Source organism: Vanellus vanellus (assembly GCF_965231255.1).
Source record: "Vanellus vanellus genome assembly, chromosome: 19".
NCBI lineage: Eukaryota > Metazoa > Chordata > Aves > Charadriiformes > Charadriidae > Vanellus > Vanellus vanellus.
In genome coordinates this window covers 9,250,768-9,277,429 of record NC_138924.1, presented here as the reverse complement: position 1 = coordinate 9,277,429, position 26,662 = coordinate 9,250,768, and the positions used below count along the sequence as shown (strand labels likewise).

Sequence of the window (26,662 nt, the reverse complement as noted above, 5' to 3'; positions counted from 1 at the left end):
ATGTTAATTTATTTTACTTCTTGAAATTCTGGATCCGATTCCGCTGTTTTATTGCATCTCCGGGGATAAACTCAAAAACCAGACAGGCTTGCTTTGTCACGTTTCTTCTCTGGAGAATTTTAAAAAAGAATCTATTTGCACCATTGCAGGTTGAAAAAAATCTGAATCAACAGCGACTCACTCAGCTAGTTCCTGACTCCAAGACAAGTGAATCAAGAAGACACTGTTTCTTTTATCCAACTGTAGCAATTACCCCCAATGGATTTACACATTCAAAAATATATTTATGATGCCTCATTAGCTTGGCATGAGGAATAAACTCCATCAGTCAACATTTATTTTACTAGATTTAACTGTTATTACCCTTGAGTTGAAAAGGAAATGAAGAAAAATGTAGGCTTGTAGGAGCTATTTGCCCATGGGCTTCATTATGGGTGAAGAAAAAAAATGTCAAGAGGGTTGTTTTCGTTTTGGGTAGGGGGCAAGAATTATTCACCTGCTTTAAACGTTCTTGTTAACAGACAGGTAAGGGTATAAGGTGCTGCAGCCTTGATAGTAAGAATGTCAAAAGTTCATGGCAGCTGTATCAAGAGGGCCAAAAGCGATGAGCACCTACTCATTTGGCAAGGCACTGAGATGACACGAATTGGTGGCATTGGTCTGGTTCTTCTCATGCGACTGTCACTACCACATAAATCACCAGTGCAACTGCCAGCAGTATGCAATTCTAGATGAGCACTGGCTGTGGAAGGGGGCACAGGAACACCAACCAGGAACTGAAAGAAGCCCTGAGCTAGCCCCTGGTACCGCAGTTGGCAGAAACTATTCTGAGATTTAACACAGGACTTCAGTTATAAGGGAGAAACAACAGCCTCTATCAGTCCTAAATTAAAATCTATTTATGTTTATGAAATATATTTATTCGCACATCTCTGCGTGTGTATGCTTTTAAAGATAAAATAGCAAGCAGATAGATGTTGATTTATGGAGAGTTAGAATTAAAATAGCTTACTTGCTGATTACACCATTCAGGACTAGGCTGTTTTGTCCTATTTGACGTTATTTTTTCATTGCTGAATGCTATGCCATTGTCTCATCTCCAATGTACTTTAATACCACATTCATAATGCCACAAAGGTGCTAATTGACCAGAACATTTCAACAGTGTGTATGTTAAGATTTCCATTGTACAAAAATAAGGTAATTTTGTCTGTGCTATCTATCTGTAGACAGGTAGCTGTAATCCCAAAAGTCTTTATCTCTCTATCTTATCTCCAATACGATACTGAAATGGCTCATGCTACCAAATGAAAAACAAACATATCTGGGCTTATGTTATGCCATATTAAAAGTTCAGCATTATTTCGTTAAATAGCTATGTTTACTTTGTTTGATATTACAATCACAGATCTTACTCTTTCTGACAATACATAATCCAAGATATTTGGCACTCTATCAACAATTCCAGACTTGGAAGGATTAGAGATGCGCTGACAGTTAAACGGAGTTAGAGTTCTCTGCCAAAGATAGATAAGTAGCATGTACTCTTTGATAAGTCCTATCAGAGCCACACTCTGACAGGAATTCCTTTACCACGTTACTAAATCTTACACTATGAACCTCGTTACTCACACTGCCATGTGCCTCACTAGAGGCTGAACTCCCTTGCCACCAATAAATATATTCCGTGTCTTTCCCCAATTACATACCTACTGCTTTATATTCCAGATTGAAAATAACCGATCGGGCTTGATGGGGCTGGGAGAGGGAGAAGATGGAATGCTTTTGTAATAGTGTACAGAGATCTAGCCAGAATGCTTAATCTGGTTAGCTGTAAGACGAAAATCTGTCTGGTGGCTGTGTGACAAAGGAATGAGGCTATGCACAACAATGCAAACACCTTATTTTAAATGTTTACAGACAGAAATTTCCATCATTTGCACAGAGTTACTCTGTTGAAGGAAGTTGCTGTAGAAACATTACAGCTGGGGGGGATTAAATCTTAGATCTTTAATCGGAATGATTCTTCTCCATGCCAAATTTTTACAATATAATTACCCACACAGGCACACACATGCCGAGCACGAGGATACACGCCAGTACCATTCAGTAAAAGCAGACCTAAGTTGACTGAACTTTCTTCTTTTATAGGACTATCATGATGCTAGCTTCTGTAGAATCTGGCCATACATTTACTCACCTCACTGGATGCTACATCATTACAAAATCCATTCCAAAATCTCTCTTTGTCTTCAACAGAATTTGGTAAAATAACACCGCTCTAGCTGCAAAAGCATTCCTGTACATGTAATGAAGATCTCAGATCAAACATCTCAACAGATTCATTTAAAATAAGTGTATTATAATTTCCTAGATTATTACCTGCCAAAGCTCAGTGGGTGGTCTCTGAAGGCCTGCGCCGTCAGGAATCCCAGGTTCTTAGAATCCTGTCATATCTGTCTGCATCCACCCCCTCAATGCTTCCAGTTTCCCTTCTTCTGCTTCAGAAAGTAATTCCCTTGGTAGCTGTCACATTACGATATTGGGATACAGTCTTCCTGCTGCACTTGTGGATTCTAACTGAGCCTGATTGTCAAGTTCACTAACGGAAAACGAGTACAACCTACTGCAGCGCCTTCAGATTAATTTGCCTTGAGCTAATCAAAGTCAATTTCTAATTTCGACCCTTAACTGTGATCAATAGGGCTTCAATAAAACTTATTCATACGAATAGGGGGATAACCGATAGGAAGAATTTGCATTCAATGTAGCTATTTAGGATTATATATCATCCAGATTTGTTTCTTCAAGTTCAGATATTTTTCAGGAAGAGGGAGACGACAGCTCAGAGTGTTATCACAGCAGCAAATCTGGCAAAGTTTAAGAGCACAGTAAAAACTGGAAATGGGTTTAGAGTCATATGTAGTCAAGCCAGATTTTAACTACGTTATTATCACTATATAGCTATTTTTTATATAAACAGGCATTCAGTAAGGTGCCTCATATACTTTATGGAGAGAAGCCTATTCCCTGCAGGTGTTAAGGCCTAACTCCTGACTGAGACATCACCTCCGACTCTTCACTCCCTCTTTTATGCTCCAGCGGTATAAATCAACTTAGAGCATGTAAAGCTTATTTACATTCATATGGCATTCTCTGAAATATGATCTATAGGAAAATTTTATCCTTTGTCAGAATTTTCTTGCATGCTTAATTCAGTGCAAACCAAATCAGCACAAGAACTTACATATACACACTAACATATCAAGTAACTGATTTTATAATTTTTAGTACACTTAGAAGCATGTTATTTTTAACTAAGAAAACTAAGTTGATCTTACTGGTGAGCATGGACAAGCTTGTTTACTTTCTTGGGTATAGGTAAAAGCTGTCATAGACAGGTATCTGGGCTGTGTATTTGCGTGCTTTATTTTTTTATTGAATACCACAGCTTGGCCAATAGTTTGCAGAGATAAAATAATCTGAAAGATAATTTCAAGCATGATATCAAGGGTAACACTTCCTAAAGTGCTTTGTCTATGTTGCCATTTTTCCGGAAACTTCCCCAGTTTGTTGTTCCCACCAGTGTTACGATAAGGGCAGCAATTTTAGACACCTCACTGTAAAATTTCTTTATCGTGTCACTTACCCTGGCACTAAGTGAGACTAGCAGCTTGTATTTTCTACTCATACTAGCAGTGGTAGTCTCTACTGTTTTCAGGGATAGTACTGTAATGGTTTTATAACTATGCACAGAACGCAACAGTAAAAGTTACAGTAAAATTAATCAGCGATATATCTAGCTGCCAGTCTGTTTTAAAAATATATTCCCTTTTCATGCGTATATTTTTGTTTTTCTCTGATTACAATTATAACAGATGAATAATTAACCTTTGCAAGCAAATACACAGAGTAGCATCATACTCACACAATTAACTGTATTCATGCAACAGACGTGTAAACGTCTTTTTTCCAGGAGGTGGTAAAAACAGAGGGATCTCTGGAGCAAAAGAATACTTGTGAAATGCTTTCTTTTACAGGATATCCAAGCACATAGGCTGGAACGTGGAATTTGGGGAGTTACAAATATACTTAATACAGCTGCAAATGCCTTATTTTGATATTAAGTCAACATACCACTCCATACTCAAATTCTGCTAGCAGCAAGCAGAGTACCAGAACTCACAATAAAGAACAAATCTAATAATTACCAATTCCATCCAAATTGATGTATTTTTGAGTCTGGAATCAGTAGATTAGTTGCAGTCTTTGACCTTTCAAAGTAAGTACACTGTCCTCCTCCCAATCTCTAACAAGCAGCAACCAAAGTTCATTAACACCAGTTTCTTGGGTAGCTTGCTATGTCAATGTACTTCTGGTTTTTATGAGACTTCTAGACTATGATAAATTCTTATTTCCCGTTTACAGGAGAGTAAAATAACATGAGGAGGAACTGATAGAGAATGATAGATTTATCTTTTCAAATTGCTCCTCAAAGTATAAAAGCATCTATAACTGGTTTAAACACAGAAACAGCGGTTGAATAAAACAATTTGGACCATCTATTTACCTTGCCAGACTTTCTTTGTCATGGAAGAAATATTCAACACTGATAAAAGAGGATGGTGAAATGTAAGAAAGGTTACAATTCTGTAAATCCATAGTAATAACATTAAAGCGGGTGCACTATAGCTACTTTTGACAATTAGATTATTGAATAAATAAGGGAATATGGTTCAGAAAAAAAGGTGCAGTTTTCACCAAGGAATCAAATAGAATATACAGGTTTTCACCTTGGAGAGGGAGAAGGGGCATCAGTCCTTTAGTTTGCATCGACTTCAGCTGTCCAGGGACTGATTAGGTCATTAGGTTCAATCAACATTTCACTGGGATGTTTAAACACAGCCCATCAGGTCTGAAGTTAGCAGGTAACCGACTTAAAGGAGCGAGCATGCTAGCGATTCCTTTTAATAGTGTTTTAGCTGATCTGATGTTTCAGATGGTATAATCACTCTCACATGTTTTTTTTTATTAATTATTTTCATTATGGCTTCTATGTATGTTGGAAAACAACCCCTTAGATTTCCTCTGTTACAGATTCTATCCCCTATCTCCCCAAAGAACTATTTTTCAGGGTCTGAGTGATGAGAAGTAGTTTTCTTAGACTTGGAGGAATTCTTGAAGCTTCAAAATACCCATCAATGTCAGCGTAAATGTTTAAAGGAAAGAATTTGGGTATCGCAGAAGAAAAAAAAATAAATCTCAAGAGCAGTCTAGAAGACCCCACATGCTTACTCACAAAAAAAATCTGAAAGGCATAAAACAGAAAAGTAAAACAAATCATCTTCCTCAAAAAGAAGAATAAATATACAGTAAATTAATTAACACAGTTCTGAAACACAAGGATTTATGAAACTACAGGATGTGTTAGTTTATCCTTGGATTTAGAATTAGCAATTTTTTGAGGGTCACATCCAGTGCCTTTTTATTTAGCCCAAACTTCCTTTGACATGACTTGGAAGCTCTTGACATGCAGAAAATGCAAATTAACCTCCATGCACATTGTCTAACTTGGCATTTTCCTGTAACTTTCCATGTTTACTGTTGCTACTAGTATTACTTCAAGGGTAGCTATTTTAGACTTCTCACTGGAATCATTTTTATCATGTCACTTAACCTTGCTCTAAGTGCGACTAGCAACTCGTATTCCCTACTGCTCCAGTGGATAACATTGTTTTGTCACCAAAAACGAACACCTAAGAAAAGTAAGTACAAGTTCCTGTAGCGTGTATTTCAAGAGTCTAGACAGACCCTTTGGCTAGCTACAATTCTATGGTACTGCTTCTAGTAAAATCTCTCACCAATTTGCTCTGTTCAGTTTTCTTGACTACTTTCACAAGATCGATTCCGCAGCAATCATTTTCTAGCAATCTCTCTGAATCCTAATTCTACTATGAGTACTAACACAACTTTCAGATGCCTATCAATGCAAAATCCCACAAGATCCCATTATAGAATACACCATAAGGCTACCAGAATAATGTGAAGATATGGCATTTTTAATTTTTTGCAGTAGTGAGCATACTGGAAAATGAGGAAAACATTCTGCTGGCACATAGTCTTTAAAATGCCATATGATCTTATACTATTATTTGCTTGTTGATTTTAACAAACCTAATTTTTTTTTCCCCCCAACCTATAGAAATTTGAGGTTTTACTCCCACATAGAAGCAGCCCTTTAAAAATAAGTTTTTCCTGATTTAACACCTCTGAATATTTTCCTTTGTATCTGCTAGATGGCCACAGGCAAAGTAGAACAGTGTCGGTGTCATCCCTTTTTTACCACTAACAGGAGACATTTGGATTACTTTACCAGGCTTTCCAAAAAAACTTTCAGTGAAGCCTAAAACAGCTCCCTGAAAAGCATCTGTAACTGGTAACAAGTTATTAATAGCAAACCCACATGGAAGCAAGAGCATAAGAAAGTACCAGATCTTTCTCTAACTTAAAAGTTAAAGTCACAGTGTAGCCCCTAATATCTTGCAACGATTTCAAAACAAGTACAGACACAGTAACGTACAACCAACTTTCAGTTTAGGAAATCTGCCACAATAAAACAGGGATTACAAGAAAACTTTGATGAGATTCTCTATTTTGCAGACCCATTTCACAGACTGACAATGATTCTCTAAGAACTGAATGGAAGGAACATGGATGGGTCACTCTGGTTGTGATATTATTTAATTCTTTCTTCCTCTTTCTGTTTTATTATTTCATGCTACCTGATTAGCTGCTTTTCATATCTTTACAAATATAAAGCAGACTTCCTCAAAACGCTTTCCTTTTTCTTTCTGTACTTCCTCAACAGATGTTTTTGTTATCTGTCTTTCGGATGGCAAAATAACCCCCCACACAAGGTGTTACTTCCAGATTTAATATTTTGCTCCGCTCCATAATACAGAGGATGAGACTGCAAGACAGCTCGTATCTCCCTTCTTACTTTCAATTTTTGCCTGGCTGGATAATTTTTGTTCATAAAGGGACTGATCAAAATTCAGTGTTTAAGAAAGCTTAGACAGACAAACAAGTAAATATATATACACACAAACATAGGTGTCTTATTATAGCATCTCCTGGGCTGTTACAACCTTTGTCTTTACTCCTGTTAAGATGCACAGACAGCATGGAAACAGAAATTGCATTACTTCTCAGTTTTCAGAGGACAATAAATTAAACTGAATAGCTATCAATATGTTAATGCAAAACTAGCTTTTTATTAAGTAGATTATATATTTTGTAATACATAAATTATATATTTTCTAATTGTTGTTTAAATCTATTTAGTATAGAATTGCATTAATAGAAATAGAACACCTTTTACAAACAAATTTAATCAATATATTTACAGTTTATTGCTTTCTGCATTAATTTTTCAACTAGCTAGGATGAATTTAAGAAGTGTTTTTGAGATTTATTGTATTGTACTATATACACTTATTCTAGATAATTAAAAAATGCCTGTTCTTACTCCCTGTTGACAAATTATTCTTCTCACATCTCCTAAGAAATCGGGAGAGCTTGTAAGATTTTTTGGGGGAAAATATTTTAGGATCATAGAATAGTTTGGGCTGGAAGGAACCTTTAAAGGCCATCTAGTCCAACCCCCCTGCAATAAGCAGGGACACCTTCACCTTGATCAGGCTGCTCAGAGCCCCATCCAACCTCACTGTGAATGTTTCCAGGGATGGGGCAGCCACCACCGCTCTGGGCAACCTGGGCCCGTGTTTTACCACCCTCAGAGTAAAGAATTTCTTCCTGATATCTAATCTACATCTGTCCTCTTCCAGTTTGAAGCCATTCCCCCTCATCCTATCGTAACAGGCCCTGCTATAACGTTTGTCCCCATCTTTCCTGTGGGCCCCCTTTTAGGGACTGGAAGGGGCTCTGAGGTCTCCCCACAGCCTTCTCTTCTCCAGGCTGAACACCCCCAACTCTCCCAGCCTGTCCGCCCAGCGGACGGGCTCCAGATCTCCCAGTGTCTCTGGGGCGTCCTCTGGCCCCGCTCCACCAGGTCCATGTCTCTCCTGTGCTGAGAGCCCCAGAGCTGGATGCAGCACTGCAGGGGGGTCTCACCAGAGCAGAATAGAGGGGTAGAATCCCCTCCCTCAACCTGCTGACCACACTGCTGGGGATTCAGCCCAGGATATTTAGTAATTTTGTAGGAGAAACTATTTTTTCTTTAATCCCCAGAGCTAGATTTAGAACTTTGTGGCTTGTCTCATTTTTTAAAAAATTACTGTATTGTATGTCATGAACAGCATCAGCACTTATAAAAACAAAGTGAATGTGAATTGCACCAACTCAGTTTTATGAGGTACTAAGCCAAAAGTATCTAATATCCAAAAATGTTTTTCTAAAATTAGTATACAATGTAATTAGCAAGATTTTAAGTATTCTATATGATCATTTGGGTCACTCATAATCAGTCAAACTGAAAAAGGTTAACACCAATGAGGAAAGTTTAAACCATTTAAAATTCATTCTCAAATGAACAATGCACTGGGGAAGAGGATCAGATTACTTAATATAGGTTCGGTTCTCCTCTCCAACCAAGTGGCCTGGGCATACATCCCTGGCCAGGCTCTTGGAAACTGCATCTTCTTTTCTCCCCTTATTTCAATGGGAATTGCACAAGTGTTACGCAATGATAACTCTAACCCTCCATCTACATGGAAGACAATAACACAATTCTTTTCATGGATTTTACACAGTTCCAACCATTGAGGTAAAATTTTAAAGGCCAGAGAAAAGAGCTCACTTTTTTTTTTTTAATTATTTTTAAAGGATGTGCAGTATTTGGTAAGGAGGGAGTTCCTTCTCTCTCCTGATCTATCAAGTATCATAAATGAATAATATATCTCACTTTCTCTTTAGACTTCTAAGACACGAATATAGCTCAAACTTCATCTTTTTGGGGCACATTAAAACTACTAGTAGTACTATTTGCCGTCACAGAGGAATTGTACAAGCTCCACTTAGAAATCACTTCCACATGTCAAAATTTTAAAATGTTCTGTAAAAATCCAAGATCTCTGTTAACTATTATAACAGATCTTCATTTGAACTTAACAGAGACTAACCTTAGTAGTTCAGCACAGTATTTATATCAATGCTCATTTCTATCTGGGGTACTTTCACCAACAATTCACATTTGAATGTTAACGTTAGGACCAATTCATTTTCTTCTAAAATTTGGCATAACATTTCTGGAGTGCCAAGAAGAAGAGAGATTAAATTAATTTTGTAACAGATACATCCCTTATTCTCTGTGGAGTACACTCCAGTGAGAATGCAGAACTAAGAACAACCCAACGCACCCAAGTTCTGCAAGGAGAAAGCATATCTGTCCCCCAAACAATAGTGTTCCTCCTAATTTCTAGAAATATTGAGCTTCTGACTTCCCGTTACCTAACACATCGGTTTTTACACAGCTTTCAAGAAAATGGTAATAAGACGGCTGAAAGCATGAACTCTTATATGATAGGTACCTTTATATATAATACAGGCATTCAATCATATTTGCCTCAATGATTAGATGACTTGAACAGAATGACACCGCTTATAAGAAAACCTGGTAAAAGTTTTAGTTTAAAATATATATCATTCCGTATAAGTAAGTGTGAATGATTAGTTTAATATTAATTTATTAATTTAAATTCCTACTTTTTATGCAAGTAGGAATTTTTGATAGTTTACCATTGTGTCCTCAACTAGACCCATAGATTTCAAGAGGAACCGAATGTTTCCCCTGATTTTCAGGTGATCTATTATAAACTAATAAACCAAATCCCTTATTAAAAAAATATTATTATGAGCTTTATCAGCACTACCATATAATTTAAAAAAAATAATCAAGCAATGTCTAATTGAGCAAAAGCTCATGGCATGCAGAACTAGTATACGTGGGAAAACAAATTTTAGTTACCTAATATCTTCTCTGTTGAGAAACAGAAAAAAAACCCCACATAACCGTTTGCTGAATTCTCAACTAGTAAGTGGGGGGTTCACCCTTCCATAACTTCAAGTTCGGACCAGACCGAAAGTAAGAGAATCATTCTAGAAGCTAATTAGTATAATGTGTAGAGTACAGTGTTTGTAACACTAACAAGGAATAACTTACCACATTCATTTCAGATTTTTGAACCTCAGTAAGAAGGTCGTAGCCTGAGGTGAAAGGAACAGCCCTAGAGACAGTGCCAGGAAGTTAAAATGCCAAGCCCTATTTTTATACACTGCTTCTATTTTTAGTTACATCATGATGGAATTACAGAGTCTATAAAAAAAAAATCATATTATCAAACGAAAGTACTCAAATTCTTATTGTAAATGAAGAGGAAAAGAAACTAAACTTGAAAAAAACATTAGGTACAATTTAGCAGATTTAACAGACTTTACTGGATCACAAAAGGCCAGCAAAAATAGCTTCAAAATCATATCCTCTGAGAAAATTAACTTTGAGGAGCTACCCACGATTTTACCCAATTAATCAAATATTCCTTTTATTGTAATTACAGCTACAAGAAAGTGCAAATGGTGCCCAATTCAGACTTGTCTGCATCTAAGCACATTTTCCAATGATCAAAGTTTAGTAGTCAAATTTTTAATCCTGCTCTACCATCAAAAAATACCAAACTTTTCAACTGATTGCATGCAGAGTTCAGAACTGGTGAACAGTACTACAGCTTAAAATGTTGGTTCAGTTACTGAATCACTAGTTGCCTTTAGCTGTTTTCCATCCAATATAAATATAAACTGAGGTAATCCTGCAATCTAGTTAATTCGTTTAACTTCTGTATTAATTATTGAAGTACCCAAGGGCAGCTATTTCCCTTAAAGTTCTAATTTATAACTTAACTCTGATGATTACTTCTTTAGAGAATGTCTTATTAAAGGTGGGTAATATTGTTTCTCCCTAATGAAGTACAAAGGCACAGCAGAAATGTTTCTGTAAAACAAGTCCAGAATCTGCATTCATTTTATCTAATCACTAATATGTTATAACAACAAAAATCTAGACTATTTGTTTAGTGGTTGATTTCAGCTAAACCAAAGATGAGGTCCTACACTATAATATGCAGCAATGACCATTTACAGTTTAGTAGCATGTCACAGGTTACCAACACGTCATGGACACATATTGTCCAGGACACACGTATTTTTATAACCATTTGCATTACGTAATCACAATGGCATTGCATAAGACAGTCTTGCGGCATGGTTCAAAGAACATCTAATGTTTTAAACTGTTAACTCCATTTAATCTCATTTTTCACATTTCTTTCCTAGTCAGTGAGAATACTTCCTAGGAGAAAACAAACCAAAAAACAGTACGCACAAAGCAACGTGAAGAAAGCAAATGCTGCAGAACAGCCAGAGATTATTTCAGAGTGACATCAAATATAGGAATAAATAGTACTCTCATTATCTGTGTACTACATGCCCTGTTGCTTTCGCTTTTAATGTGATCATGTAAGCAATTTAGCAAGACAACAAAAAATTAATGAGTGCGTACACCAGTGACAGAGCAGCCAAGGCACTGAAACTTCTACTAAGATACTGTAAAGCAAACTAGAAGTTTAATCTTAACATCAGGAAAAATAATTTTTTTAAATCTTCTATGGAAAGAACCACAACTAAGTAGACCATCATTTCTTCAAAGTACAGGTGGATAAATACTCTGCCATTGTTGAAGGTAATCACAATGAGAAATTTTAAGGACAAAAATATTCTAGGCAGAGTGGTTTGTGCAAAAAAGAATCACTAAAACTCTAAAGGAATGAAGCCTAACATGGTCATCACATCCAAAAGAGTGTCAAATGCAGTTTCACAAGACGGCCAGTAAGATTTTAGTTAGGCAAGGGGTTTTGAGTATAAATGAAAAGTAACATATTATAAATAAAATTTATTACATGGATTCATATATACATTCTTTCTTGATAACCCAATCTAGTTTCAACAGCAGTTATATAAGGTCCAAAAAAAGAAGGTATTAGCACAGGTCTAATTCTTCAATCAATTCGTATTCAAAAGCAAAGATCTTCACTAAGAGTAGTAGAATCTATGCAAATTGCTCTTGGGTCAAAAAAATTCTCTGTGTGAAAAGCTCCTAACAAAATTAATTCCCTTTAATTTGTTGTACTACTAGCAACATTCATTGAAATAAAAGCACTGGAATGAATGTATTCCCATAATCTGTTCACTGAGAATTAATTTTTTTAATGCTATATAAAGCAACTTCCAAGCACAGTCACGATTGCACTTGAAAACCTCAGCATCCTTTTAATCATAAATTAGTAAGTTTCGAAACGTCACCATATATGTTAACCATTAGAAAATGTAAATCTGCAATCTAAATAGCTGATACTAATTTTAGCTGATACTCCTTTTTTTAAAGAGTATCAAAATATCTGATTTGATTCAGTATTTTTAAATGTGTGGGTTGCCTTAAGCAATGTAAAGAATCTCTCACTTTGCAAACCATTGGTTGTGTTTTGTAAGTTGTTATCATTAAATACTACCTATTCATAGATTATAACAATTTCCAGTCTAAAGTGTATGAAATGTGCCCGTCTCTGCATGCCACGACATCACCATCATCCAATATATGGGTTGGATTTCACAGTAGAGTCTTTTAAAGAGTAATAAGGCATTAATAGCAATCCTGAAGTTCTCTCAACTTTCTGCATACGCTTCTATCGGATGATTTAGAATTTCTTGAGAGAGAGACACCAGGATTTCTAGGACTGACATCCCTTGGGTCTGAGGATGTCGGCATCAGCAGCCATACCCACACGGCTCTACACCTTAGCGCCAGAGCTCGGTGCTCACTGCTGAGTCCCTGGGACTCCCAGCCACTGTTGCTCGCTCTGTAGCACACAGCTGGCAGGAGCCAGCTCAACAACTACCCTCAGGAAGAGATTCCTAATCTTGGAGGGGGCTCCAGTAAGATGTTAACACAGCTACAACCTGCCTCGCCTCCCTTCCCCTCCCCTCCCTCAGCCATAACACTGTCATGCTGTTACCCAGGAACAAGCCAAAGTGCAGAACCAAATCATCAACAGAGATGGGGGCGGGAAATTTAATGGTTTCTGTCAAACCTCCTCATTAACCATTAGAAAATTCCCCAAACAGGTGCAACCAATATCTACTCCAATCATTTATTGTAAGCACATGCCAACATTATCATCATTTCCATTGTAAAACCTCACAAAAGAAGATGAAATAAGTACCATCTTAAAAAAGATGGTATTTAATTTTGTTGGTCCTTGTGATTAATATTGGAGATGGCAAGTAGTTAATTATATTTCCTAAAAGGGCTTTGAGATTGAAATCAACAGAATAGGTGATAAAAGACAAATGATAAAAGAGTAAAACATCACAGCCTGTTTAATATGATAAGAAAGGCAGTCTAGCATAATATATGAATTTCAACTTACAGATAGTGACAACAATTCCAGCTTTCATATGACAGGGGTTAAGAAAGCAAGTTAAAAACATGTACATCTGCTTTTTAAAGTCTCTTCACTCATCAGTGGCGGAGACAGCAGACAGAACATTGTTTTCAGTTAAGAGCTTACTTTATAAAAAAAGATTTCTGCTTGTGTAAAACTACCACAGAAAGTTCTTCCTCTTGCTTAAAACTGCCAGTTGAGGGGCAAAAACTCCATTCTTATTTACTGTCTGCATTTTACATAATTCCAGTGTTAAAAGGTTGAGCCTACATTGCCTTTCTTAATTTTCCATAGCAAGACTGTGGGAAATACATAAACCTGAACAAAAATATTTTCTCTCTTTAAAACAAAGAAAGGCTTAATTTAAAAAAAAAAATCACTTCAAATATTGCATTTTTTAATCTTAAACTTAGGATCTATGATATTCTGTGAATGTTGCACAGTATCCTGTAAAGACATTTAAAAGGGCAGTGCTTAAAAGTTTTTCTTTTCATGTTCCAAGTCAGAGCAAGATTTTTGCAGTCCTCAATCATTTTGTCATCAGCACCTTAATTAAGCACTTAAGATGGCATAACAGTAAATTTTACTTTTATTTTACTTACCATATTTTGCAAATCTTAACACTAGAGAAACAGGCCTACTTTCTAAGCTTGCTAAAGATGTTTCTAAAGGAATACTTTAAAGCAAAATATTGTACCACCAAAATCACTGAAAGTAAACCTGAACCTACAAATGATACCAACTATATCTATTTCCATCAAAACTTGGGGAAAAAAAAAAGAAAGAAAAGAAAAGAAAAGCAAGAATAATATACAACTGAATTTTTCAAATTATTTCATTTGTACAGGAAAAAAATGCAATAGCAAGATAAATTTGTTCTTCCTAGTGGCACAACTTCTAAGGGTGAACTACTTAACTCAGGCTGGCCCTCTCCTCTCTTAGCAAACAAATCCTTGTTGATCAGTTTTTTCAGATATCTTGTCAAGAATCAGCTTTTTAAATACAATAGATTTAATAAAAGTATCAGTAGGAAGAGGAAAAGAACCAAGTGTGATATATAACTTTGTTACATCAAGTTAGTAACTTCTTCCTTTAAAGTCAGAAATGAGGTCTACTCCTGAACCAGTGGAAGCAAGCAATGGGGTCTCATATTTAACAGACTGTCCTTAGTCACAATTAGAAACAAATTACAGAGCTTTCTCTTAAATAAGATGTTATAGAGGATAATCACAAAATTAACTTTCAAGCTATCAGCCAATGTTTCAGTGCAATTCCTCAAATATTATTCTTTTTTGATTATTTTCTTCATCTGACATACCTCCTATTGATCAGTTTCATTCTGTTGAGGATCACTAAGAAAGCACACAGTACACATTTTGTGGCATTTAGACAGATGTAAAGATTACATTAATCTAATTTTCCAAGCATATGCTGTCTCTAGAAGGAAACCAGGAACTGGAAATCTCAAAGGGGAATATGAGTCTTTTGGAAAATAGCAGGAAAATCTCATAAATAGGAACTCTTTGATACTGATCTACACAGTGGCAGAAAACTAATACATTTTTTCTTGATTGGCAATATGTTCTCATTTCTGAGATGGTCTTACTTTCCTCAAAAAGAACTAAAGCTGTGTGCTTAAAATAGCTGAAAAACAGCTGTTGGATCTTTCACAGTAATGGGCTTTATCCTCATGCTACATATAATGCAAACCAGTCATTTGACTAATATATAGTTACAGTTACAGAAAACATGACTTCACTATATAGTCTTTCTTGCTAACAACATACCAATAGAATATTCCCCTTCACATGACTTTTCATGTTTGTTTGTTTTTTTTTTTTTTCATTTTAACACTGTCATAACCATTTGGCACAAAAGCAGCTCTACTCATATGCATGAATTTTCACATCTCTGGAATCATCTGACCAGTCAAACCTTTAGCTGTAAAGGGGCAAACATTCTACTTTTGCCTGTTTTATAATCTTGTGATAGTCTGAAGTTTCTCTGATGACTGTAGAGTGTACTAAAAATACAATACTTTACCTGAAGAACAGTTTTGTACACTTGCACTTACCTCAGATTCCACCATCACTCACGAAAAAGCTATTTCAGCTTAGCTCTCTGTATTAAAGTTGTTAGATTTGGCTTACAATATTTTAAAATGTTTTAAAGAATTACATTTTGCAGTTATCCTAGCTAGACAGATATAAAGCAATGACTATCAATCTTCAGTTAAAAGATACTAATTTACTATTTGAAAATGCATTTTCTATACATTGACAAAATTTGCCTTTGGAAAACAATTCTTACAACATGATCCTCTGCTCCCTTAATTTTGAGGTAGATATTGCTTTTTGCTTCATAATGTAGGTGCCTATAAAAGGAAGTCTGCACTGATTTCACCATAAACAAAGCCAAAGAGATGCTTCATTCAGCAGCCATCAAAAGATTTATATAAAGGCTGAGAAAAAAAAAAACCAACAACAAAACAAAACACAAACCCAACCACAACCTGGCAAGAGCTATCCCTATATAAAGAATCCTCTCAAAATATATTCCCCTCCCCCCCCCTTAATAATTTCATCCATTAACATGGGTGTCAGAAACCGGGGAGACTAAGTCTGCCTGTCCTGAGGTATGGGGAACATGCAGAGCGAGAAGGGGGTGGGGGAGGAATTCAAGTTCAAAAATAATTTCATAAATATACTTTAAATAATACTTTAAAATAATCTGCTCTATGTCTAAAACTTTATTTACACTAATCTGACTTTTGATTTCACAAGTCTGTTTTAAAGAAACAAACCACTTTCTAAATACGTAGAAGGGACTTGCCTCTCTCCTCTCTACCACATCCTATGAATGTGCTGCTGTATTCCAGAGAAAGAATTTCCAAAGGTGGCAGGGTGAGCGTGTGTGAATAGGAGAGCTTTGTCCTCTGCAGCTATTATTGTGTTGTCCCTATCGTCCACAAACGTGGAGGACAGATGAGAATTGAATAGAAACAGACCGTACAGTTGTAAAACCCTGTTCTTTATTTATTTATTTTTGCGACTGAGTAACACCTCTCATTACAATTATCAGCTCAGTGGCAGAAAGCTCCCCGGTGTGCTGTGCATATTTTCACAGGTTCATTTGTCTCCTCCTGTGGCATCAGTTGAAAAAGGTTCCTAAAGAAACACCACTAACAACCATTTCTATTTCAAGCCTTCAAAGCCAAAGCTGAGCACAATACAAGGCACTGGTAACTGATCTTTAGGTTTCAGTCCACAGACTTTTCACACTGGGAATAGATCCCATCTGTTCCCTCTTTATGCACCAGCCTTTAGAAAGCACAGATCTGGAAACTGCCTCCGTACAGAGCAGAGTATAGCTGGCTTTCCCCAGCTGATGGTAGAAAGAGCCCCATGATTATGGATAGCTTTCTCTCAAGGCTTTCTATTCCGCTTTTCTCCCCGGTCCATAAATACATGGTGTGGTTTTCTCGATGTGGGGTTTGGTTTTTTTTGGAAGGGGAGGAAGGGGGCAGACTGCCTCTCTTTCCTTGCCCCTTGTTCTGCCCCCTTCTTTCTTGGCAGAGGTTTCCCCATTTACAAACCCTCACGCAGGGAACATTTCAATTTCAAGCCTCAGTACAATCAACCACAGGCAAAACCCCCTCTTGCTTTGGCACCAGAGCGTGAGACATTTCCCCCACCGCTCTCCCTCCCCAAGCAAGCTGTTCTCCAGATGGATGGCTCTCCCTTGCCTATTCCCTTCGCCTCTTCGTTCCCTGTCCCGGCAAGAGGGAAGGCCGAGAGCAGAGGTGCCTTTTAGGAACAGGACAGAGCAGGACACTTTGATCCCTAGCAGCTCACCACCACCCAAGTATTTAACTCCTTGCCTGGGGGACCTTCCTCCTCCCAACCACCCTGCCCTGGCCTCCCCAGCGCCGGACGGTCTCCCTCAGCCTCACAACCTGCCCTCACCCCGCAGCATGGGGGGGCTCCTCTGCCGCCCCTCGCTCTGCCCACACAGCTCCCTGTGTGGGGAGTCCCCTCAGCCCCACACTGGAGACTCCACACACACAGGAGGGATCCCCTCAGCCCCACAACCTGGCCCGCCATAGGGGGAGGGGGGACGGACGGACTCCCCTCAGCCCCACACCGGGGGGGACTCCCCTCAGCCCCACACCGGGGGGGACTCCCCTCAGCCCCACACCGGGGGGGTCTCCCCTCAGCCCCACACCGGGAGGGGACTCCCCTCAGCCCCACACCGGGGGGGGACTCCCCTCAGCCCCACACCGGGGGGGGACTCCCCTCAGCCCCACGGCCTGCCGCCCCCCGCCTCCCCTCAGCGCGGCGGGAGGCTCCCCTCAGCCCGGCACTCACTACTTGTAGAGCTGCTGCAGGCAGAGGTCCAGGCACTCGCCCTCCACCTCCTCCTCCGTGATGTACTCCGAGAGCGGCCGGGGCAGCGGGGGCAGCGGCGGGGGAGGCGGCGGCGGGGCGGGCGGCTGAGGGTCGCCGGCGTCGCCGGTCTCGCCGTCGCCCTCGCCCTCCTCTGCCTCGGCGGTCGTTCCCGCTTCTCCCTCTGCCCCGGGGTCCTCGTCAGCGGCGGCCGCGGCGTCGGCAGCTGGGGGGGGAGCCGGCGCCGGCTCCGGCTCCGGCTCTGCCCCGAAGGGCCCGCGGAACTCGCCCAAGAACAGCTCGAGGAAGCGGCGGTAGCTCTTCTCCTCCGCGCTGCCGCCGCCGCTGCTGCTGCCCGAGCCGCCCGCGGCCATTGCTTCGCATTCCCGGCCGCCCCGCCGGCGGATCAGCACTGCGCCCGCAGAGAGCTCCCTGCCCGCCGCCGCCGCCTCCCGCCCGCCTGCCTGCCCAGCCTTGCGCGCGCGCTCCCGAGCCGGACCCGCGGGGGCGCGCACGCCGCGGGAGGAGGGGAGCGGGCGCGGGCGCCTGAGCGGCGGGAGCGCGGGCGGGTCCTGAGGGGGGACTGAGGGGGTCCGGGCCGGCGGGCTGGGGGGGAGGCCGGGCCGGAGGCGGCGGGAAGAGGAAGGCGGGAGGGAGAGAGGCCGAGCGGGTCGGCGAGGGGCCGTGGGGGGAAGGCAGGTGGAAGGGCGGGAGCGCCGAGAGCCGCGCCGTTGTGATGAGTCATGCGAAGGCGGCCAGACGCGTAGGTTCCTCACAGGAACCCTGAAGGAAACCTGAGAGCACGTTCCCGATTACCTAATCTTTGCCTCAGGATTTCCCTGCGCTCATCGTTTCCGGCGCCGGCGTCGCCTCCCGCGGGCTGCCGCTCGCTGCCAGGACGGGGCCGCAGGGTAAGCGGGGCCGGGGCCGGGGGCGGCCCGGCCTCACCTGGCGGGGCCGGGGGCAGCGCTGCGCCGGCGGGCCGGCTGCCAGGCGGAGCCGTGTTGACATCGGAGCGGGTTAGCGTGAGGGAAACCGGCAGTTTAAACACACGGGATTTGGGCAAAAATTTAAAAAAATGCCCTGTGGAGATGGCCCACGATGCCCAGGCCGAGCTCCCCTCAGCCGTGTCTGCCCCCCCCCCCCCCGCCCCGTCCCGTCCCGTCCCGTCCCGGGAAGGGCGGCTCTGTGGTCACATTTACCCATTTCCAACACTTAACAACAAAACTTCGGCCACCAGTGTACAGTCAAGATCGGCATATGAATAGCCGTATGGTAAATGATACATAACACCATATCCACGCGCTCGATGGCAAAGGGGAGTTCGTAAGTAGCTGCAGATGTTACACTGAATGAAACTTAAAAGTTATAGGCAGTCAGTAGGAGACAAACTGCAGCTAATATTCTGCTGCTGTCTAATACACACCTTTCATTCGTGAAAGGTGTTTTGGCTTGTTTTATTCATTGCTGCTGAAAAGCCCTTTTTCAGAGCTATCAGGTCCATAAATACCAACAGTGAACAGGTCTAATTGCCACACATTTAAAATAGCTGGTACACATGGGGGGGAACGATGTCCTTAATGCCAGATATACCTTGAAAAATGGCCAAATCACAAGCCTCATATGCAAAAATATTCTCAAATTTTAATGGATTATAACAAGGACAGTAGCTTGCTGAAACTTGTTGTTCTCTGCATTGTAGTAATTACCTCTGTGTGTCAGGTGCTGCTGTAAATTTGTCTTCCGTTTGGTGAATTGTTATTTCAGAGCCAAACTAATTTTAGAATATTTCCGGCAACTGCATTGACTGATCATATTGCAATCTTGTGAATATGTAAAAGCCATGAGAGTTAAAAGTGTGATTGTCACAGTTAGTCTTAGTCTTTCACAGCCAAAAGCTATTACAGCAACAGAAAATTGCATAGCTTCTCCTGAAAGAGTATCTCCAAGTAGTTCATTTTCAGTATACAATTTATATATTTTCAATTTATTTAGGAATGTCAGGTGGGTTTGAGGGGTAAAAAACATTGCAGTTCTTTTTGAAGAGACAGCCCACAGTTGCAGCTGATGATGTCATTGCTGGGTTTTGTTTTTATTTTTCTAGGTTTGTGTGTACTGCATCATCAGTGAGTCATAAGCCTCAAGAGAATGCATATCGATGCAAGAAACAAAAAAGCAGTCTCAAGTTCCCAATTAGTTGTTTTTCACTGGTAGTTCAGAGGCAGCTGTAGTTTCTAATAAACTATAATCCAGATAATCTTAATGTAATATGATCTCAATTCTAAAAATTCCTATTATAACAATATATTAGGGAAGTAACAGCTAACTCAACAAGATGTATGATCAGGTTCATGTTGTATGACAAAGCAATTAAGGCTACCCAAGAAAAGATTCAAAAGCGTTTGGATAGTCTGTTTCTTAAATTTTTGTTAATCGTATATTTTTTTAGTTGTTTCAAACAGCACGTAAGAGTATCTGAGAGTAATACCTACCCTGTTTCATGTTGAAATGTTCAAATTACCAGATGTCCTCGATTCATCTTGGCAGTCCCCATGTGCTTTTTATCATTTGTCTAATTGCAAAGGACACTAATTAGAATGAAATAGAGTAGAACTTTGTACTCAGGATACTTTGTCAAGTTTTGGCACTACGGTCAAGTTAGTATTATTTTGCCTCAATATTAAATAAAGAGCTTATGGCTCTAAGCCATGCTGACATTTGTTTCTGGGAGGGAAGGTGAAAAACCATTCTTATTAACCTGCGCTGTGGAGCATATGGTAGCTGTGGGTGGTATGGCTAAGTTAGGCAGCCAGGATCCTGCTATCGCTTCACTATGTGGAGACAGTGGGGTGGGCAATTACCACAGAAGGTAGCCACACTGTTACTTACTGCTGTCCAGAAAAGCAAGCTCTAGATAAGATGTATTATCAAGTAAAGCACTAATCTGTCAGAGGTGTGTTTGGTACTATTATGAAATGTTTTTAATGTTCAGTAGCTCTGGAAGCTAAATTTAGAATGCCTCGGTGCACTCTGGATTGCTGGGTAGCAGCAGCATGAATGGTTCCTGTGCGATGAGGTTAGGTGGATGAAATAAACTCACAATTCATAAAATTTTGAGTCTGAAATCATTGGTTTGATGTATTGTCAAACAGAGGATAGGACTTGCACCCGAATTGAGAAGGAAACACAGTTGTTTGTATACTTTCTGGCTTCATCATGTTGCTTTAAAAAAAAAAAAAAAGGTTTTACAGTGTTGTTTTGGAAGAAATCAATTTTAGTTTAGCCTTAAAATGATGTCTTCCTCTTTCTCATTTTGCTGGTGAGAAATAAGCAGGATTTGAGCAGGCCTTGGGGAGGTGACCTGAATTGTATGGAGTGCAAAAAAAGTGCTTTTTAATTTTTTGTAACCTTTGGAAGTTATTCCTGTACACTGACAAGTAGAAAGCATGTAGGGGCATTAAGAATGATTTTACAAGATTTAATATACCTATGATATACATTCCAATACCATACAAAAGAGTATAATGGGAAAACCCAGTGGTAAATAATTTGCCTTTCTAAAGTGATCTCTTTAAAAAGTAAGGCTTTTGCAATAAACCAGAAGTAATTTTAGAAGCTATATTCTGTTTTGCTGGCCAGATGAAACCACCAGAAGAGTAAGTATTTCCAAGCCTTTGGCTGTTCTCATTTTGAAGGCCTGTCTACTGTTGAATGTTGTGTGGTACACGGGTAATACATTACGTGATGCTTGCAATATACTGTTGAAAGAGACTGAAATTCTTTATGTGTATTCACATGATCAACATGTCACCTTGTGAATGTGTATATATATTTGTTCTTTTTATAGCTCTTCAAAATCAGTGAGATAATTATTCACTAAAATAATTTAAATTGTTTAAGAGTAAGAATTTGGAAGGAATACAGTGAGAAGGCTCTTGATGACAAGCTGCATCAAGGTCCAGATAATTTTCTTAGGTTCAGTCTTTGTTCAACTGCAGTTTTAAAAAGCACAGTAACTTCTATTACCACATTTTTACTGGCTCCTTGACCACAGTAAGTACTGTATTAGGATGTTCTTAAATACCAAAGTCCTTATCTCTGTTTCTTTCTCTTGCCTTTTTTTTTTCTTTCTAAAAGAAAAGGGTTTTGAGGTCAAGTCAGCTTTTCCAGTTTAATAGTCAAGCATTATTCTGAAATATCCACATCCATTGCAAAACACAGGATTTCAGGCCTGATCCCATTTCCAGCTGTCATGGAAATTTCCAGTGCCATTCCAAAGGAAAATTCCATTTTCAGCCTTCCATTCAGACCCCTGTTGAGGAAAGGGGGTTCTTTGAATAGCGGTAGTGAGAAACAGGATATTAGTCCATGCCTATTTAGTTAGATTTGGAAATATGTTGGAAAAAAGTATGTGGAAGAAAGAACTAATGAAAAGCTGAGCCCTTCAAAACTAAACAGGTTTGGAACACTGTCAAAGCAGGTACAGCACAACATACCTTGTTTCCCATTAACAAAGGCAAGGACAAAACTTGTTACGTCATAAAACCTTTGACTGCCTGATTGAAGTGTGCCTGTGGGTTAGTGCCCATGGGATTGCCTCAGCAAAACACAGCTGACCGCATAACACTGAGTAATGTGGTCTGGATGTTGTCAAATCACGAGACCATCCCGCAGGAAGGAGCACACCAGGGTCCAATATCTCCTTGTTAAGGTTGATCCACTTCAGCAATCAGTCACTCTTCATTGTCATAATTTCCTTTTACTGCTAAATGGAGATGAGGGGCACAGACCTCCTGGATATCAGCAGGCACCAGAGCTTGCTGGCAGTGTTGCTGTGACAGGCCCTCCCTCTGTACTTTCTATTTTTGCAACACGTTTCATCTGAGGCTGAAGTCCCAGGGTACCATACTGTGTGAATGTAGCGCTACTGGAATTCCTAATCCCGAAGCTCACTTTTGCTCAGAGGAAGCGATACAAAATGGTGTACCAGTTAAATCCCATTTATACTCTGTTCTACAGGTTTAATGGTGTGTGCATGTTCTGGTCTTTTGAGGTGGAGGGTGAAGTTCATCCTAAAATGAGAGCAGAGTTTAAGCCAGGCTTGTTAAGGCAGGTGCCTACTGGGATTTGAAAAAATCATATTTGTTCTTCCACTGACTTTAAACGACTTGTTCATCATCTTACTGTAGATTAGATCCCCGATCCTGTGATATCCTGCTCCAGTCACAAGACCTTGAATTTTAGTCAGCTACTTAGAAATGTCTCTTAAAAAAAACAACCCAAAACTTGAAAAAAAATCATCCGCTTACGTGAGTACCAGACACCAACCGCTGTTGTGTCCAGACATTATTGTAATATATGTGCTACAAGAGTACAGATAAATAGAATGGTAGGATTCACAGACTTTAAAGTATGTATGCAGCTGATGCTAATTTCTGTGATTTAGCCACAGAAATTTGTGTAAAGTATACAAAATGATGAATGAATAAATGACTTTTAGAGATACATATATGTGATGTATTCCATAACGTTTACAGTCAAATCTGTAGTAAGCTTATATAGTAAAAGTGTTACAAATTATGTTACAATCTCATATTGACATGTTATACTTTATAGGCATAATTTTCATGCTAAGGAGACATCTTGTTCTTTAGTCCAAAACATTTTATTTTAGCAATATGTATAATACAAAAAGAATCACTAAGTAAGTGTGGTTAACTGTGTTGCTAAAATTGCAGTTGTTCGCGCTAAATAAATTAGAGTATTAGAAGTATACATGTCATAAATTTAAAACTCCAAAATAATGCAATGTGAGATACCAAACTGAGCAAGTACTCAAACAGCATGTTTGGAGGCTTTGCGAAAAGCATCGAGATCCAATTAGAACCATTTATTGAGGTCTGTAGAGTCTCCTTTTTACTTTCCTGTGTACATTGGTAGATATTTTATATTTTAAACATTCCCCCTTCTCATTGTTTGAAACTGAAATGTGATGTTTGTTGGTGTTTTTTTTTTTTTTAATATCCTGATGCTTCTCTGGCTCCTTTTAAATCAATGGCAATTAATTCTCGTAATGAAATGAACAGTATTAGCTATAATTCTTGAAGAATGATGTAGTAAAATACATACTTTTCGATGTGTCCTTTCCACCTATAAGCTTACATTTTTACTGCTCATATAGTGATTGAACTATTGCTTTTAGTACTGTTTATATTTCTATATAGTTAAAACCATATAGAGCTTTGACTCTATATGCATATTATACAAATATTTCTTGCTTGTAGGAAGCAAGACAGTAGCTTACAGTTTAACAGCGGGTGCGTTTGTGGGTGAAATTCAGTACTGGGAAGGGGGCCAGTTCCCAGTGATTTCATTCTTCAGTGTAGAACATTATTGCAGCAACCTTGCGCTAGCCAAGGGAAGCCAACTCTCCTGACCCTAATCATCCAAAATGACTCTATGGCTGGAAGCCACAAGACGTGGAGTAGGCAGCCTGGGGAGCCAGGGAGAGGGGAAGCCCAGGAGCGGGGAGCAGCTGGCACTGGTTCCTCCGGGCGAGGGGAGGCCTGGTGCGGAGGAGGTCTGGGCAGGCTGCTCGGTGGCCCTAAGACACTGCCAGCTCCGGCAGCCAGTGGCTCACATTCCCCTACAGCCAGGCTCCTGTGTGTGTGCTCTTAGCAGGGCCCTTGTGCTTGGACTGCCTGGGAACCATAGGTTAACTTCTCCAGTTCTCATCCTGTAAAAAGAAGTATTATTTCCCTTAGGTACTCTGTTGTAATATTTGTGTGTCTGCAATGCAAGCACTCTATTTATTCATTTTCCCTCTTGTCCCTTAGGACAAGAAAGCATCAAACCATACTTCAAAACTTAATCAAATATGTTTAATATAGAACTAGCATGTGTTAAAAACAGTATAACATAGCTTAACATGCCTTTCTAAATAATTATGATCCCAAGTGTGGTAAAGACAATCTCTTCTGAGAAGCTGGAACACAACGGCTTGTCCTTCCAACTTATGTATCTGCTTTTGTTCAGAAAAAGGGTGAGGTTAAAAAGGCGGGCAGTGAGGATTTCACCTTTGTTGTTAATCCATGAAATGCCTTGAAATAAATCTGATTCTAAGTTTAATCCCCCCAAAATAACTAAAGGAACAGTAACTGAAATTCAACAGAAAAACAGATGTTATATTTTAAATGCACTTTTCTCAGCACTGTCTTCAACATTCAGGTTACCAGCTGAATCTCCTTCCACGTTAGTCAACCAGTTTGTAACTGACTTCAATACGAGACTGATTGCGTAACTTGAACCTTGGCTACACCTTCTTGCCTTCAGTTAAGCTATTTCTTCTACGTGTTTTCTTAAATTTATTCTAGTTGGAAGCTAGTTGGCTTCTGAGTGTTTCATAATGGAAAAGGTGCAGAACACATAAAATCAGGACAAAGTAATCTGTTATTTTCCCTGTGCAAACTACAGAGTTTCAAAGCAGGATTCTGGGCTTGAGAAAATGTATACTGTGACCACAGGGTTTTCCTGTTGCCAAGCCCTGTGGTAGATACTGTATTCATGCGGTGACGAAGTAGGTTCCTACACCACAAGTAAATGTCATCCCTGCAAAATAGAATAATTCCAAACTCAGCATGGTAGTTAAAGCTCTTGGCTTTCAGAAAACTGGGACTTAAGCCGCAAATCAAATAACCTTTTTTATTTTTGATTCAGTGCTGTGATGTTGGCTAGTTAGAATCTTACTTTTTGTGCAGTCACAAAATTCTCTCGTGCTGCTCACTGTTGTGCACTGATGCTATGAAATGCAAGAGAATTCCAGGCACATGTAAGAAAATATCAACTTGCCATGGAAGATTTATTGGTGAGGGAACGGTCAAATTCTTTCTTTATACGCAATTCTAAGCCTGGAACAGCTTCCTTATCTCCAGCAGATGAGAACAAAATCTGGCTCATTTAATCTAATTTTGTCTCCACCAACAGATCCTTCTCTCTAGTTCTGGTCTGCAGAACTGATTTTTATAATAGCTTCAATATAAAAAAAAAAAAAATTAAAATCTCAGCACAGAGAGCCTCCAATGCTTCCTTTGGATGTTTTGTAACTCCCAGTGTTAACCAGTAACTATGCAATTTTTTATTTTGATAATATTGGAAAATCTAACACTCACACAAAACGATTTATCTTGGTATAACAGGATCAGCATCTCAGCTGGGGCTTCTGGATGCTACTCTACCACAAACAAATTAAAAGAACCCAGTCAGCTGAAATTAATAGTATATTGGAGACATGTCCTTACTCTCCTCACACATGGAAGAACGCATTGGGGTTATTAAATCAGAACAAAATAAATTGAGAGAAATGGATTTTTCCATAAATATCAGACACAGATAGCAGCTATCACTAGCAACCAGCAGTGCTTCTTAAAATATTGCTACCACACTCTTAATGGACGGTTTTCCTTGTGGCTACGTGGGCATGTGTACTGTGCTGGCTCCCCCCTCCTCTTGCGCTGCACTACGTAGGAAGCTGTTATTCCCAAACGGAGCATTTGCTTGCTGACATCACATGCGGTAGGATCCTTTTGTTTGCCTGTGTCTCTCCTGCATTGAAATGTTTGTCTGAGTCACAAATCCCTCCGCCTTTCTTCCTCTATGTCATGCTTGCTTGAGAGCTTCTCCCTGACTCACAGTTTTAAAATTTTGACAGAGCCCAGTTTGCTGCACGGCAATTGAATACTTTTCCTTTTAATATTTTATTATGTAATT

General features: G+C 39.6%; 1 protein-coding gene across 1 annotated transcript in view; it reads right to left on the bottom strand.

Moving 5' to 3' along the window:
• The window catches only part of PPM1E (protein phosphatase, Mg2+/Mn2+ dependent 1E), a gene marked incomplete at its 3' end in the record, with an annotated part of 66,025 nt that extends 47,686 nt beyond the window's left edge, over positions 1-18,339 (bottom strand). Inside the window, exon 1 of the mRNA XM_082493289.1 lies at positions 17,879-18,339. Coding sequence (XP_082349415.1) covers positions 17,879-18,270 — 392 coding nt within the window. The 5' untranslated portion in view covers positions 18,271-18,339. The remainder of the gene's footprint in view (positions 1-17,878) is intronic.
• Between the last annotated feature and the right edge of the window lie 8,323 nt (positions 18,340-26,662).